Source organism: Arvicola amphibius, chromosome 6 (assembly GCF_903992535.2).
Source record: "Arvicola amphibius chromosome 6, mArvAmp1.2, whole genome shotgun sequence".
NCBI lineage: Eukaryota > Metazoa > Chordata > Mammalia > Rodentia > Cricetidae > Arvicola > Arvicola amphibius.
In genome coordinates this window covers 35,305,826-35,322,582 of record NC_052052.2, presented here as the reverse complement: position 1 = coordinate 35,322,582, position 16,757 = coordinate 35,305,826, and the positions used below count along the sequence as shown (strand labels likewise).

The 16,757-nt window shown below is 41.6% G+C and overlaps 1 protein-coding gene across 1 annotated transcript; it reads right to left on the bottom strand.

Moving 5' to 3' along the window:
• Window positions 1–1,072: 1,072 nt before the first annotated feature.
• LOC119816439 (cytochrome P450 4A14) lies at window positions 1,073–11,437 on the bottom strand. The gene is made up of 12 exons (XM_038333088.1): window positions 11,201–11,437; window positions 9,687–9,819; window positions 8,757–8,801; window positions 8,175–8,302; window positions 7,287–7,411; window positions 6,794–6,948; window positions 6,300–6,406; window positions 6,028–6,218; window positions 4,602–4,735; window positions 3,725–3,789; window positions 3,528–3,604; window positions 1,073–2,020 (listed from the first exon to the last, which is right to left on the bottom strand). The coding sequence occupies exons 1-12, from the start codon at window positions 11,393–11,395 to the stop codon at window positions 1,852–1,854; spliced, it is 1,524 nt and encodes a 507-aa protein (XP_038189016.1). The 5' UTR covers window positions 11,396–11,437; the 3' UTR covers window positions 1,073–1,851.
• Window positions 11,438–16,757: the final 5,320 nt, after the last annotated feature.

Genomic DNA, 16,757 nt, shown 5'->3' with positions numbered 1-16,757 from the left:
CTTCAGTCCTGAATTTGATTATTTCTTGCCATCTACTCCTTTTAGATTTTCATTTTCTTTTTGTTCTAGAGCTTTCATGTATGCTGTTAAATTACTAATAGGAGATCTCTCCAATATTAGGGACTTAGTGGTATGAATTTGCCTCTTACAATTACCTTCATTATGTTCCATGGATTTGAATATGTTGTTTTCATTTTCATTCAATTATAGAAGGTTTTTATATTCCTTCTTGATTTCTGTCTTGGCCCCCTTTTCACTCACTAATGCATCATTCAGGTTTCATGAGTTTTTAGTTTTGGTTGTTGATATCCAGCATGATATCTGATCCATGGCGATCAGATAGGATGTTTCCAGTTTTGTTGTATCTGTAGAGACTTTTCCAAGTACGTGACCAGCTTTGGAGAACGTTCCATGAGGTGTTGAGAAAAGGGCCTATTCCTTTGTGTTTGGGTAAAATGCCCTGAAAATATCTGTTAGCTCTGTTTGGCTTATGACATCAGTTATCTCCAGAACGTTAGTTGAACTTTTGTTGGGATGACTTGTCTACTGGGGAGCCTGTGGTACTGAAGTCACTGTGTGAGAGTCAGTATGTAGTAGTTATACTGCAGAGTCAACTGTAGTAGTTATACTGCAGAGTCAGCTGTAGTAGTTATACTGCAGAGTCAGCTGTAGTAATGTTTTATGAACTTGGGTGCTTTTGTGCGCGGTGCATGGATGATAAACACTTTACTTTATAGTTGGTGCTGTTATCACCAAAGAATCCAGGTCCAGATCATGTGAATTTAGCAGGAATTCTCCGAATCTCCTTACTGAATAACTAGAGTACTCTAAGCAAATAAGGTCAGGTTAAAATCAGAAAACTCCTTAGCTTCACCAGATCATCAGTCTGATTTATAGTCAGCCAACTCAAAGGGTCAAAAAGCAAAGAAAACCCCTCAAGAGCTGAGAATTCTACCACACTCTAACAGTAGGGACCAGACAGTAACAAGATTCCCTGATGGCTGGCTTGCTAAAGCCTCTTTGGGACACTTAGGTTCATGCCTGCCTCTGAAACAAAAATAGGGAACAGAAGTAGATGAAGTAAAATGGATTTATTTTCAGCTTGGAGCAAAGTAGGAAAAACTATTCATTTCTCTATAACAGTATTATTATTTCATAAGAAAATTGGAGCAAACACCCTAAACACACATTAACTTCAACATGAGACAAATAGAAAGAATATGGAGAGCCTCTGCTTGTGAATCAAGTTTCTCTTCTGGGTGATGCAGACTTTTAATGTTAATTTTCTCCCAGCATGTGATTCCTAAGGACATTTTAGTTCATGGTGTTCACTGTCTCAAGAGTCTGAGAGCCAAAGGGAGAGGCACAAGTGTCTCCATTTAAAATGTTTCTTTTTTTTTCGAGACAGGGTTTCTCTGCAGCTTTTTTAGAGCCTGTCCTGGACCTAGCTCTTGTAGACCAGGCTGGTCTCGAACTCACAGAGATCCGCCTGCCTCTGCCTCCCGAGTGCTGGGATTAAAGGCGTGTGCCACCACCGCCCGGCAAAATGTTTCTTCTTTCAGGGTGATGGTTATAAAGGGTAAACTGAGGACAGGCAGGTGTTCAGGGGTTGTGTGGCCAGTCAGAGACACAACCATGTGGCAGACAGGCACACACACAACTGGGGAAGAGTCTAGGGAGAGTTCGAAAAAGCGCAGGAAGATGGGATGACAGGAGATATCACAGACAGCAGAGGGACAGGTGTCAGAAAGAAAGCAAAAGAAATACAGATAAGCCTGGGACAAAAGCAGGTGACAAGCAGAAAGCCCTGAAGGCAGCAGGTCCCTAGATTAGTCCTTTTCTCCTCCAGAATTATCTTAGCTTCTTGAGACGCAGGTGGATCCCATCCTTGGACTTCAACACAAGTCTTAACATGGGGACTGGGATCCTGGTGGGATCTGGCAGCAGCTCAAAGCGGAGCAGAGTCAGGGCCACGGCCACCTTCATCTCATTCATAGCAAACTGTTTCCCAATGCAGTTTCTGAACCAAGCAGAGACATAAAGTGAGATGTGTCCTCAGACATGTTGGGCATTAGGGTTCCCCCTCATGGTACCTGCCTAATCATTTTCCATATAGGTCACAGACCTAAATCCTTCCCTTGCTTTAAGTTCACACAGCCACCTAAATCCCTTGTCTTCATGAATAGATTTCTTACCTATGACAAATTTTCACTCCTCTAAGGCTACGTCTAACCCTAGACCTGCTCCTGGTTGTACGAAATGTCATTTGAACAGTGCCAGCATTGTGGGGCATCAAGTCCAAGCACATGAATTATTTAATGAGGTAGTCATTAGGTTATCCAATTCTTTCCACAAAGTTTTTTGATCTCCACTGTGAACACCCTATTAGGTATAAGATGAGGATGGATAGGTCACCATACTGGGGATTATCATCTATGCATAAAAACTGAATTGATCCTATAACAGGAGTCAAATATCAGTGGTAGAAACTTCTGGTGAATGCATCTGATTTAGAATCTTCAAGTTTTTCTCCATCTTCCTCCTGCTCAGTTGTCGGGCTCCAATCCCTCATTCCTCTCAGACTGCCACCATTTGCAGCCATCTGATCGGACCCCAGAAAATCCCTTATTTACGTTTTTGCTGTCTTTGTTGTCCACACACTTCTTCCTATGCACTCCATTAGGTAGAACAGCATCCAGATGTCCCAGCCATAACCACACTTAATACAGGATTGTTGAGTATCTAGTCTCACTTCCTATTTCAGATCACACTACTGAAGCTGCCAGAGATGCTCCTCATTACCTCACTGTTCAAAGGACAAGCTAAGAGCCAACTAGCTCTGTATCCTCTGTGGCTGATGTCCCTTCCCATAAGCATGACTTTGCAAATTGGGAAATACAAGCTGCAAACATTTGTCTATGCAGTAAAATTTTTGTGAGGGTAGAAGCCAAAAATGTGAGACGATAGCCTCTGGTGTCCATCCTACAATGAGCTGTGAACTCTTTTATATATATAATTACTTTAACAAAAATGCTCATAGAATTTCTAGAATTTTCTATATATCACCTTTAAAACTTAATATATATTTATTACATATATGTTTTTAGGTACATATATTTCAGGGATTCATAGAAGCATCCAACTGTTGAATTAATAAGAAAAACTACTGGGCTTTAATGGGAATTTTGGGAAGGAAAAATTTTCCCTTTAATGTCATTGAAAACTAAAATTCTTGGTTTAGCTTACATAAGGAATACGATTCTGAAATATGAAGTTCAGCATTTGTGAAAATACCAAAACATACTAATTTTTCTTACAAGTATTTCAGTGACCACTGGGCAGTGCGTTAAAACCCTCTGTGGTATACTGAATTGTCACCTTTCTTTTTGGCACACATATACCTGACACTATCTGTCCACACATACCCATAATACACAAAAGTAGGCCAAATGAAACATAAGCAATCAGAAATAGAAAATATTAATGTGTGCCTGGGACTCCCTTTCCTCCCAACCCTTTCCCATCACCTTGCTCCTCCTGAGAAGGGCAGGAAAGCATGGCTGTGCCTAGAAGAATCTGGTGCAAATCTAGAAGGGTCAAAGACCTGCAGAGAGAGCACAGGGACCAGGACAAACTGAAGTCAAGCCCATTTCCAATGCAAAAGGACACAGAATGTCTGAAGTTGCAATTGAGTGGCTCTTCTCTCTTCTCAGGGCCTTCATACCTTAGGGTTTGGCCAAAAACGTGGGTTATGGTGAAGGCCATAAATGCTGATTGAGACTGTGATGCCTGTGAGGGGAAGACATGGAGGGAAACATAATTAAGCCAAAAAAATGGAGTTCTAGACTCACATCCAATAGGAGACTGGCATGCACTTAAGAAGTCATCACTTAGAGCTGATAATCCTTTGGGAAATAGGGAGCTTAGCAAAGTGTGCTTTAGAGATCCATGAATATGGTGATAATAGAGAGCAATGAAGTATGGGAACATCTGCTTCTAGTAAGTGAAGTGTCAACACACACTCATCAAATGTCTTACATGTACCATTGAAGAACATACATTAGCTCACAGAACACTCACAAGTCTCTCCCCACCGAAGTTTCTAAAGGTGCTGTTTTATGCCCATTTTTCATATGAAATACTAAATTCTCCATGAGGCCCGTTATCTTTTCTTATGTTTACACTGCTAGCATGTGGCAGAGGTGGTATCATACCCAATGATCAGTTCACTAATATGTGTTTTCCTATGGAGATAAGGAGCCCAGAACTTATCACTGGCTCCTCTCTTTCATCAACTCAAAATTTCCTGAGACACTGGGAAACATTGCACCAACACCTAGGATTCCATTATCTTTTTCATTTGCTTTTACTCATGAATAAAGCTGTATAGCCACAAGACTTGTGTTGTTCTTTTTCAACCCTGAATATCTCAAGTGACTGCAATTTCAAAGCTGAGAATGACATTTAACTAGGGGGTGGCATTTCTTCCAGAAGACTTCCTCAGTCTCAATTTTATGACCTCAGCTCAGCTTCAAAATAAGGATCCAATTTATTAAGACAGCAGAACACACATGAGGACTTAGGCAACTGGTTTTGATTACCTTTGGGTAAGGAGAGTCCATCAGGGAAGGTGACAGGTGTGTTGAGCTCTCGACTCACACCTGGTACAGGTGGGTAGAGTCTCATGGCCTCCTTGATGCACATGGTGGTGTAGGGCAATTGGTCCAGGTGGTCCCTGAAATAAAAGCCACCCTGAAAAGCCACACAGAACGGGGGTACAAGAAAAATATCATCCTGAGCAAGGCCACCCAGGCCCAGAAAGACAGACATGGTATGTACTCACTTATAAGTGGATATTAGCTGTTAAGTAAAGGATAACCACACTACAATCCACAGACCCAGAGAAGTTAGGTAAAGGGGAGAGGTCTAGGGTGGAAAATGGATCTCCCTGGAAAGGGTAAATAGAATAGATTTTGTGGGTGGACTGGGGGCAGGTGGGGATGAGGACAGGCAGGATCAGGTGGGGAGGAAGGGAAAGAGAGAAGATATAGGGCTTGAATCAGCCATCTTCTGTAACCAGGCAAGTCTCCCAGTGGTGGGACTGGGACACCAATATAGCCACAAAAGCTATGACCCACAAGGTGTCTTGCCATCAAGATACACTGGAACAATGGTGGCTCAAGGCTTGTGGGGGTGGCCAACAAAAGGTTGGTCTAACCTGAAGCCCACACCTCTATAGAGAGCTCATGGCCAACACTGCCTAGGCAGTCGGAATCAGGAAGCTGGATTGTTCAGAGACCCAGGATAGAACCAAACATGACTGAACAAAAAAGTCAATGAAATTATTCCTAATGATATTCTGCTATCATTGTGAATCATTGTCTTGCTCAGTCATCACCAGAGAGGCTTCCTCCAGAAGCTGATGGAAAGAGAATCAAAGACCCATAGCCAAATATTAGGTGGAACCCAGAAGAAGAGGGGGAGGAAGGCTTATAGGAGTCAGATAGGTTGAGGACACCACAAGAATACAGTCCACAGACCCTGCTAATCATGGCTCATAAGGGTTTCTCAGAGACTGAAGCAGCAACTACAGAGCCTGCATGGGTCTGAACTAGACCCTTTGCATACATGATGTGATTGTTTAGCTTAGGGATTTTGTTGGATGCCCAACAGGGTAAATAGGATTATCTCTGACTCTTTTGCCTACTCTTGAGGCCCTTTTCCTCCTACTGGGTTGGTCTGGTCCAGCCTTGAAATGAGGGTTTATGCCTAGTCTTACTGTATGTTGTTATGCAGTGTTTGCTTGATATCACTTGGAGGCCTGATCTTTTCTGAAGACAAATGGAGAATTAGTGGGTCTAGGGGAGTGGGAAAGTGAAGAGGTGGGAAAAGGACAGGAAGTAAGGAAGGAGGAGAGGCTGTGGTCAGGGTGTATTATGTGAAAGAAGAATAAAGAAAAAGAAAACAATTTAGAAAAGATCTCTCTTATAAGAAGACAGGGTCTCCTTCATCTTGAGTTTTTCTCACCAGGTGACAGAGGTTCCATCACCCAGGACACTTTGAACCTCCTCTCTGCATCTCTGTTGGTGCTCAGGGTGTGTGGCCAGAGCATAGAAAATCCAGGATATTCCACTGGCTGTGGTGTCATGGCCCTCGAACATGAATGTATCCACCTCTGCACGCAGGTCCTCATCAGACAAGCTCTTCCCATCCTCCATCTGAGTAAAGGCACAGGTAAGAGCAACGTTGGTATCTAATCTGTGTTTCTGGACCAAACCTCATCCCTGAACTCCACTCACTTTGGAAAGCAAGAGGATGTCCAAGAAATCCAAGCGCCTCTTCTTCTTGACTTTCTCCAGCTCTTCCTCGTTCTGAAGCTGAGCTTTCCTCATCTTGATCACTCCATCTACCCCATGACAGCATTTGTCAGAGAGATATCAGAGCTTATGTAATTCACAGGATCCCCGAGCCCAATCTGCATATCCCAGGGAGCATGTGCATGTGGGAATTTGGTCATGATTGAAGGCTGCACAATCTCATATCCTACAAGACTCCAATCAATATCATGGGCCACAGAGCCATGTTAAAGGCTGTTGGATGGATCTCCTGCAGTGTCACCAATGCAATGTAATGAAACTGGGAATTCTTGTAATTCTAGCTCCCAGAAGTCATATCTTAGTAGTGACTAACATGAGTCCTACAGAGGCTTCTGGAAAACTCACTGTATCTGAGATGTATAATCATATCTTTGCAATGAGCCTGATAAAGGAAGAAAGGGGTGGAAAGGCAGAACCTGTGTGCTCATGTGCAAGCTGGCAGGCATGGTGGAACAAACGGCCGTCAGAGGACATTTTGTAGATGGTGTTATTCCAATAAAAGACACTCCTTATTCGATGGAAAGTCAGGGTGTTCAGATCCTCAACGGCCTTAGTGTAGAACCTGGAATTTCTGAGGATAAGAGATACAATGTACTTGTTATGGGATTGTCTGACCCAAGAATAGAGTGGGCTCTACAGTCAACCTTTCAACTCTGGGACACACAACACCAAGGCACACATCACTTGTGTCTTATAGGTATTTGAATCCTTGAGCATTTAGAGAATGAGCTTCTACATTTGCTAGGGTTCTACTGTGTTTTGTTGGGGCTGGCTTGAAATTAGAGCTTGGCCTATGTCTGGGTGAGAATCTTGCTTTCTATAGAGGCAACTGCCTTCGTTACCACGAACCTCTTCCTAAGCCCCGGCAGACTGGTAAGACCAAAGACTACAAATGAAGATTTCACTCACTCATCCAACTGGACACTGCCCTTGTAACTGAAAGCACACTTCATAACAGTGTCCAGCGTCATCATGGAGATGTAGTGAAAGACCTCCAGAGGGTAGTCCTGTCCACCGAGCTTCTCCCATTTGTCCTGTGGTGACAATGAAACAATTGTTTTCTTCAGAAGACCTGTGTTCAGGCTAAGATTTTTCAGTTTATCTACAGATAATCAGTCTGGAGTACCTGACCATCAAGATCATATGCCTGTAGCAAATTAAAGGCATGAAGCGAATGTTTGTAGTCTGATGCCTACTTCTTCCAAACCTTTTAACAAAACAACATGCCCTCTCATTCTGTCCAGTTATTATTTGTTTTTTAAAACAAATATAATCTTTTAGTTTACAAAAAGGCTCCTTTTGTTTCTGAGAGTGAATTAGACTTGAAAACCTAGTGCAAACACTAATAAAGGCATAAAATGTGTGAAGGTAAGGAAGATGCGGGCCTAAATGAACATGCCTCATGAGTGGTTTTAATTCTGTTTCACTTATCAAAAGTTTGTTAAACATGGTGAGAACAGAAATCAGGCCTAATAAAGGTGATGATATGTCAGAGATAGATGTGAGGATGTGGACCTTGTGACTACTTTGTTTGTGGCTCACTCAAGATTATGCAGAAGCCCTTGGTCCAAGACATTTTGTCCTATAACATCTTGAAGCTGCCACTGTCCGGTCCAGCCAAAGACGAAGAGTGTTATCCACTCTGATAAATAGGAGTAATTCAATTTATGCATTTGTGGAACACTTACTTTATAGCATGAGTTTTTAGTCTATGCAGCAATCTGAAATTGGGGTGCGGTCATCGTGAGTGTGCTGTGAGTGCATGTGAAGAAATGAGAAAGAACCAGAGTAACTCACTAGCATTGTATTGACGGAGTCCGCCATGATTCTGACGTAGGGTTTGAGGATATCATAATGGAAGGCTGGAGTCAGCATCCGCCGGTGCTGGAACCACTTCTTCCCATTCAACAGAAGCAAACCGTAGCCTGGGCCGGAGACTGGTATGTGAATGTGTCCAGTAGAAGTGGAATCAAGGGTACCCCTGGGATCATTTGGTCAGATTCATTGGGATGGAATAAGGAAAGAAAATTCCAGTAATGGTGGGATTTCTTAGCCAAAAACAGGGAAAGTGAGACTCCAAGTTTGTCTAATAAATCTTCTGTGACTAAGAAAGAAGTGAGATAAAGGATGAAAACAGGTTGGCATCAGATCAAGGAACATATATGCATGTCTGGCCATGAATGTCTGAAGAAATAATGTGGCAGAAACTGGATATCATGAACACTTATACCAGCAGTAGGAAGGACTAAGGACTGACTAGAAGAAGAGAAATGAAGTCTTAGTTAGGGATGGATCATGATACTTTTGGCCAGGCACCTATTGTTCTCCATTAGCCAAAGAGCAGTCAGGAAAACACATCATTTATTTTAATATACTTACCAATCCAGGGAGCAACTAATTGGTAAATACCAGAAGCTTTTGGATCTGAAAAGTAACATAGATATTGCAGACCAGATAAACAAGATAATGTTCAAACTACAAGCTTTTATGAATTCTTCAGTTTTTCAGAATTTTAAACTTTATATATATATATATATATATATATATATGTATGTATATATATATGTATGTGTGTGTGTGTGTGTGTGTGTGTGCACTTGCTACAGTGTCTGTCTGGTGTTCAGAAGACAACTGTGAAGTTGGTTCATTCTTCTCACTTTCAGTGTGGGTTTCAGGGCTCAAACTCAGATCATCAGTCTTCAGCAGCAAACTCCTTGACCAGCTGAGCCATATTAGCAACCATGCCATTAGTTCTTGGTGGATTTCTGCTGACAGTTTTTCCTTATCACCCCTCACTGCTTCCCATTCCTTTCTGTCTTTGTCTTGCCAGTTATCGGGGTTTAGGAAGACAGACTTCATTGCACCAGCAGCTGAATGTCTCTGTCACTATGATGTTTAAAAAACAAAACCAAACACCTCTCAAAGCCAACCAATAACAAAAAGACTTGAGTTTTTTTCTATAATGGGCTGTGGCTTAGTAATCCTTTGTGTCAGATAAGTAAGCAATTAAAGATTTTGAATCCAGGTCTCTAGATATAAATTTTGTTCTTCACCTACAGAGAAATTTGTAAAACACATTGACTCAATTTGTTTTAAAAGAAAAAATAAGAAAAAAAGAAATTAAGACCTGTGCAGCTATTTTAAGCTATGTAAGTATTTTTGATTATATGTTGGTCTCTGGACAGGGAGAACGGTAGCAGATACCAGTGAGACATCAATGGCTGAATGTCACTCTTTTCTAAAATGCCACCGACTTGGGGTATGAATGTTGGGTGGAGATATGCTGCAAGGAAGCTATTGGACTCTTACCTGATCGCCCCACTATCACCTTCACATAGTCAGGGTCATAGATCAAGACTCGTGCACGACTCCCTGAGAGCCACTGCAAGCAGGCACTTGGGAATTTCTCTACCCACGTAAGAATCTGCTGGAGCTCCTTATCCTTTTGGAGCAGATACCAGGAAAAAGACAAATTAATGAAATTATTCTTTGACATCTAGTATTTTGTTTGGTAGGGGAGAGGCAGGACTGTCACAGGGATATAGCCTCTGAAATGTTCATAAAAAAAGACAGAATTTGGGGTCAGTTTGACAATTCATGTTTTCTTTCATCCAGACATTTGCTGTGTCAAGAATTTCCCTGGCCAGATCCTGAAGTCTTGTTAGACGGAGGTAATGATTTGTAAAGGAGTTATGGAGCTATTGATCCGTAAAGAAGTTGTGGGACAGAACTAACGGGAGATCACCAAGTCCAGTTGGAATGGGACTGATGGAACATGCGACTAAACAGGACTCTCTGAACGTGGCTGATGGTGGAGGCTGACTGAGAAACCAAGGACAATGGCGATGGGCTTGGACTCTACAGCAGGGACGGGCTCAATGTGAGCCTTGTCAGTTTGGTTGCTCACCTTCCTGGACCTGGGGGGAGTTGGGAGGACCTTGGACTTAACATAGTGAAGGGAACCCTGATGGCTCTTTGACCTGGAGAGGGAGGGAGTGGGGGTATGGGTGGAAGGGAGGGGAGGGAAGGGGGAGGAGGAGGGGAGGAGATGGAAATTTTTAATTAAAAAAATGAGGGAAAAAAGAATTTGTGGGGATAAGAGCCTCAGCATTCTGTAGGAGCTCTAAATTTATCTATTCTTAAATGTGACCAGTGTGCAATCCTGAGGACCTCTTCATACAGTCCCTTACCAAACTGTACCCCACTGAGGGCTAGTAGCAGTCAGCCATCCTTACTGCTTCTACACACTTGGGGATGGAGGAGACTAGTGAATATAGCCAGTTTCGGGGATGTTTTGAAGCCTTTGAGTTGCTTGCTTCCTGGACTTAAGGACTTCTACTGCAGGATGGGATGTTTCACCTCCCCACAGAACTTCCAGTAACTTAGAGGCATCCTTTCTGAATGGGATGTTTTACCTCTCTTTAGAATATCCTGTACTGTAATCATAAGTTTCCCTCAAAAAGGACAGTTTTAATCTTAGAGGAAACCGATACATAACATGGCCCCCAAATCATCATGTCTAGAAGCTCTCTCAGTCTTAACAAACCTAGATAGTTGTTCTGTGTACCCGACATCACTCACCTACTCTATAAGGACAAGCTGTTTTCCCATGCCCTTGTACATCCTGAGTCTATTGACAACACACATCTTCTTAAAAGGGTGTGTGCTCCTCATGGTTAAGGTAAGCTCACTCTTAGAAGTGAAATGAATATTCTTCATTCAGAAACCATATGCTCATCACACAGAAAACTACCCCATGGACAGAAACTAAACTATCAGAGTGCCAGCTTTTCATGTCCTTCCACTCTTTCCCTTCTTCCTACCTTCTGGCGGTGCCCCCAAAGCCAATGGGAAGGAGTGGATGGGAACTTCTGGAGGGTCTTGAGCAGCCACTGCCTTCTTAAGTAGAACTGGACTGCCTTGAAAAGCACCAGAAATAGGCTGAGCAGGAAGACCACTTGGAAGAACCCAGAAACACCATCCAAGCTTCTGGTGGGACTAAATATAGAGAAACCCATGGTCAGTGGCTTCTGGATCACTAGCGTCACTGAACCTTTTGAACACCCACATTTAAGTAATGAGAAAGTTGATCCGCCTACTTTTGGGAGGGATAATGGAGAAGACAGACAGGTATTGACCTCAGGTTCCAAAGTTTATTAATATGAGACAACATTGGGAAACAGTGAAAACAGGGCCTTAGCAACAGACCTTGGTCATTGCTATATAACCACGCACTTTCCTGTCTCTCTACTGCTCACAAATATTTATTGAGCACCTAATATATGTTATATAACATCCTATTTAATGAGATGGAGTTATGGAGTAGACATAATTAAACTTGATATTCAGAGATTCATAATCTAACTTACCAAACATTTAACAGGGGTAGCTGCTTGCACAGATGAAAATGATTACAAGGAGTAAATTGGTGTGTTCAGACGAATGTAGTTGCAGAGAGTTTCTACACATAGTGATCCTTGCTGCTGGACCCCAAATCCAGCTGTTTCTTACATTTTACTTAGGGCTTATCCCAACCCTTCTCCAGTTATGATCTGGGAGGAATGTGTCAATGGGTGGAACACTGCAGCTGCATTTAGGAGGGCTCAACCCCAGGTTAGCCTCACCACACATGTAGCCTGCTACACAGTCTTTCTGTGCCTCAGTATCTTGACTGGGTAGGATAATAATACCTTCCCCAAATACTTAAAATGGTCATTGCCATCACTTATGTCAAGACATATTTCTTGATCTCAGTTTGCATTAATTCTATTAAAGAAATCAGTGAAATTATACATGTTATGGTTTGCCTGAAAAAAACCCAGGATTAATAAAGCAAAATTATAAAAATGAGATCTTGAAGAATTAGTAACCCGTGAACTGTACAGTGTTGGGATGATTTCCAAAATAATTTATGGATGGTATACTTAAGCAGAGAAGGGATGCTTGGATTGTGAGCCTAGCCATTAACATAGAGTTGGATGAGTAAAAAGATGGGGATGATCTGGGAGGAGATGATGAAGGGAAATAATATAATCAAATATATTTTACCAAAATAGTAAATAAAAAATAAATTTTAAAATGGCAAAAGTTAAAAAGAAAGAAGACAAGAGGTGGTATGATCTCTTTGATCATGATTATCTTCCCTAAATGAACTCAAATTTTACAGAATCCATAGAGTCCTACACAAATTTATTTCAACAGGAGTTTCTATGAATCCAGCTTATTTTATCCTTCCTGGAATATGTGTTTGCCCTAACCTGGTTTATCATCTATCCAAATGTTTTCTTGAACACACTCCTACTTTGTCTTCCCCTGTAACATAACATGTATTACATAACCCATATATTTTCTTTCTTTCTAAAATCCTGAGCTCCTGTCAAAACCAAAGACAGAGGGAACATGCAACTGTGCACATTCCATTTGTCTAAACATTTACCAACTTTGTGGTCATTTTACAACTTCAAATATTTGTTGAATGAGTGACTGATTGAAAGATCAAGGTATGATGTGAACATTTAGCAAAGCCATATGATCCCGTCCCCCTGAGTGGGTCGTCCTGTACCTTTACTCCCTTCCTACTTGGATCACTGTCCACTATGCATTTAAAGACTGGGCGACTGCAGAGGAAAGAGCTTTGGCATCCAAGACTACGGCTGAATTCTAGTTTTTGACTGTTTCCTTTTCTAAATCAGGGTTCTTTATAGTTTGGCTCACATTGCCTCACCCTGTCTTTTGTGTGCCATGAGGAAGGGAGAGATAACGCTTACGGGTTTCAAAGATTTCAATAAATCACACATAAGTGGGGTCACTGACTGACAGGGCTGCAGGACAAAGACTCAGGAGTCTTGCTTTTCCTGGCAGCCCTGAGAGGGGCAGAAGGGGGATTTATAAGCATAAAACTATAAACTCAACTGTTCCAAGTTAGAGGTACAATTTTCACAATCAAGAGTCAAAGACTAGGGACTATCCCTATGTATTCCATCATTAGCAACTGACACAAGTGTAAACTTTTTAGTCCACCCAATCAGATCCATTGTTTTCTTTGCTGTTAGGAACATCCATAATACTTTAGGGAATTAAGGGGGCATAACAGACTATTTTTATATTGTCTAAAGGTGGATCAGTCATTGCAAAGTTTTCAGCTCCCCTATGGCCTGAGAACCTGAACTTTGTGCCACCCTACAATTAAATGGAGTAAGAAGTCAAAATGGCAGTACTCAGCACAAGATGCTTTTGCCTGCTCCCCTCAATGTTCTGATAATAATGAACATGGAGTGAGTAGGTTTTGCATTCAGGGCACTGCTACAAGGCAGTTGCCCTGCTTCCTCCCTCAACAATCCTCCAAAAAAATGTTGTTAAAACTATCAGGGAGTGACATTGGAGGTTTACTACGTCTTTATCTCTACAACACATTCTCCGTATTTCTAGTATTTTCATAGATTTAGCAGTTGCCTTCCAGGGACCTACATTCTGTTCCCAGGCTCTATGTAATAGCTCACAAGGAACCGTCTGTAGTCCCAGTTCAAGGGGATTTGACACCTCTTCTGGCCTGTGTAGGCACTATGTGCATGTGGTACACAGACACACATGGAAGCAAAATGCCCATGAACATTAAATAAATAATTTTTTAAAATCAGGGAATCATCAGAAAAATGGGTGACTGGAAGTGATTCACTTCTTTCCAATTTTAAAAAAAAATAAACAGGCTAGCCCCCCAACCTTCCTAGACCTGGATGGAGGGGGGAGGAACTTGGACTTCCCACAGGGCAGGGAACCCTTACTGCTCTTCGGACAGGAGAGGGAGGGGGAGTGGAGGGGGCAGGGAGGGGGAGGTAAATGGGAGGCAGGGAGGAGACGGAAATTTTTAATAAAAAGGAAAGAAAATAAAAGAAAAAAATAAAAGTCTAAGTTAAGATAAATTTTAATCTACTAGACATATATGCACCAAACCCTGAGGCACCAAATTTCATTAACAGATCTAAAACCAAAGATTGGCTCCAACACAGTAACAGTGGGTGGTTTCAACACCCCACTCTCACCATTACACAGGTGATTTCTGCCACAAAGAAACCCTACACAGATAAACTCTGAAGTTATCTGATATCACACACCAAAAGGACCTGGCAGACATATGTATTCCACCAAAACTCTTCTAACCACCCCACCGGCTTCCAATGCTATATGGAGTCATTTCCCACATTCTCACAGCTCTTGAGAAGCTTCAAACTGGCAGATGTGCAACTCACAGCAAAGAGATGCTGTAAACATGAAAAAGCAAGACAGCATGACTCCTCCTCCTCAGCTATTGAGCTCAAAGTTACTGAAACAGGTAAATGTTAGGTGATGATGTCAAAGATTTTCTGGCAAAATATGACCAATTACCTGAAAGAACAAGCAGATGAATCAAATTCATGACCTCATGACCTGGAGAAGAAAGACAGAAATGAAAGAAAAGGAAAGAAGAATGAAAAGCATCAACTAAGACAGTTTACTATCACGAAACCAACACTGTGAAAGATACTTGAAAATATTATACACAAAGAATAAATAAAGACAATCTCAATTATATGAAATAATACATTTTATGAAAGGAATAGATAAAGGCAAGCTAGGAAAATCTATGGTAACACAGTAAACCAACCGGAGCCCAATAGAGAAGAATGTAGAAAACAAAGCTTCCTCCAGTACTGAGGACTCTAGAGATGAGTGAACAGCCATGTGGCGGGATACTCCACTCTTTAAGATCTCCACAGTGGGACAAAACTCTGGATCCCTCCCCAACTCTCTCGGCTTTTCTAGCAGTCCAGCAGGAGACTTTTCTGCAGGTAGGCTCCCCTCAAACCCATTCACCTGGCCTTTCAAGCTACTAGCCCCATCCATCCCCCAAACTTGCGTATCCTCCCACTCTTCAACTGGACCTAGGGAGCCCAGCCCAATGCTCCACTGTGAATCTTTGCCTCTGCTCTCATAAGTTGCTGCATGAGGGTTCTATGGTGACATTTAAGACAGCCATCAATGTGACTACAGGACAAGGGTATTTAGTAAACCCTCTCCATTGCTGCTTAGGGTCTTAGCTGGGGTCATCCTTGTGGGTTCTTGGGAATTTCTCTAGTGCCAGGTTTCTTGCTGGCCCCATAATGGCTCCCTCAATCAAGATATCTCTTTCCTGGCTCTCCATCTCTGTCTTTCCTCCATCTTGACTATCCCATTCCCTCAAGTTCTACTTCCCTCCTTCTCTCCTACTCCTATTCTACCTTCCCTTCTCCCAACCACACGCTCCCAATTTCTCAGGAGATCTTGTCTATTTCCCCTTCTCAAAGGAATATATATATATATATGTATATATACATATATATGTATATATACATATATATGTATATATATTTCTTTTAGGGTTCTCTTTGTTACTTAGCTTCTCTGGGGTCATGGACTTATTATCCTTTGCTTTACAGCTAGCGTCCACTTTTGAGCGAGTACATAGCATGCTCCTCTTTATGGATCTGGGTAACTGCACTCAGGATGATTTTTTCTATTTCCACCTATTTGCATGCAAATTTCAAGATGTCATTTTTTAAAAACTGAGTAGTACTTCACTGTGTAAATCTACCACATTTTCTTTATCTATTCATCAATTGAGGGGTATCTAGGTTGTTTCCAGGACCTGGTTATTACAAATAACGCTGTTATGAACATAGTTGAACAAATGTCCCTGTAGTATGATTAAGCATCCTTTGTGTATAAGCCTAAGAGTGGTATTTCTGGATCCTGAGGTAGGTTGATTCCCAATTTTCTGAGTATTGCCACACTGATTTCCATAGCTGTTGTACAAGTTTGCATTCCCACCAGCAATGGATGAGTGTTCCCTTTATTCCACATCCTCTCCAGCATAAGCTATGATTGTTGTTTTTGATCTTAGGCATTCTGACAGGTGTAAGATGGTATCTCAGAGTTCCTTTTTATTTACATTTCCCTGGTGGCTAAGGATGTTGAACATTTCCTTAAGTATCTTTTTGGCCATTTGAGATTCTTCTATTGAGAATTCTCTGTTTAGATCCGTACCCCATTTTAACTGAATTATTTGATATTTTGACATCTAATTTCTTGAGTTTATTGTATAATTTGGAAATCAGTCCACCGTCTGATGTGGGGTTGGTAAAGATCTTTTCCCATTCAGTAGGTTGCCTTTTTGTCTTTTTGACCGTGTCCTTTTATTTACAGAATTTATTTATTTTATTTTATTATTCTCAGTTTCAGGAGGTTCCATTTATTTATCGTTGCTCTGTGTCTGTGTTACTGGGGTTATATTTAGGAAGTGGTCTCCTGTGACCATACGTTGAGGCTACTTCCTACTTTCTCTTATATCATATTCAGTGTTATTGC

Coding starts and splice junctions, on each gene's coding strand:
- LOC119816439 (XM_038333088.1), bottom strand. CDS start 11,395: ATGGGTTTCTCTATATTTAGTCCCACCAGAAGCTTGGATGGTGTTTCT. Junction 8,303..8,756: donor ATTAGTTGCTCCCTGGATTG/GTAAGTATATTA, acceptor TCTCCGGCCCAG/GCTACGGTTTGCTTCTGTTG. Junction 6,219..6,299: donor ACATCCTCTTGCTTTCCAAA/GTGAGTGGAGTT, acceptor GCCTTTACTCAG/ATGGAGGATGGGAAGAGCTT.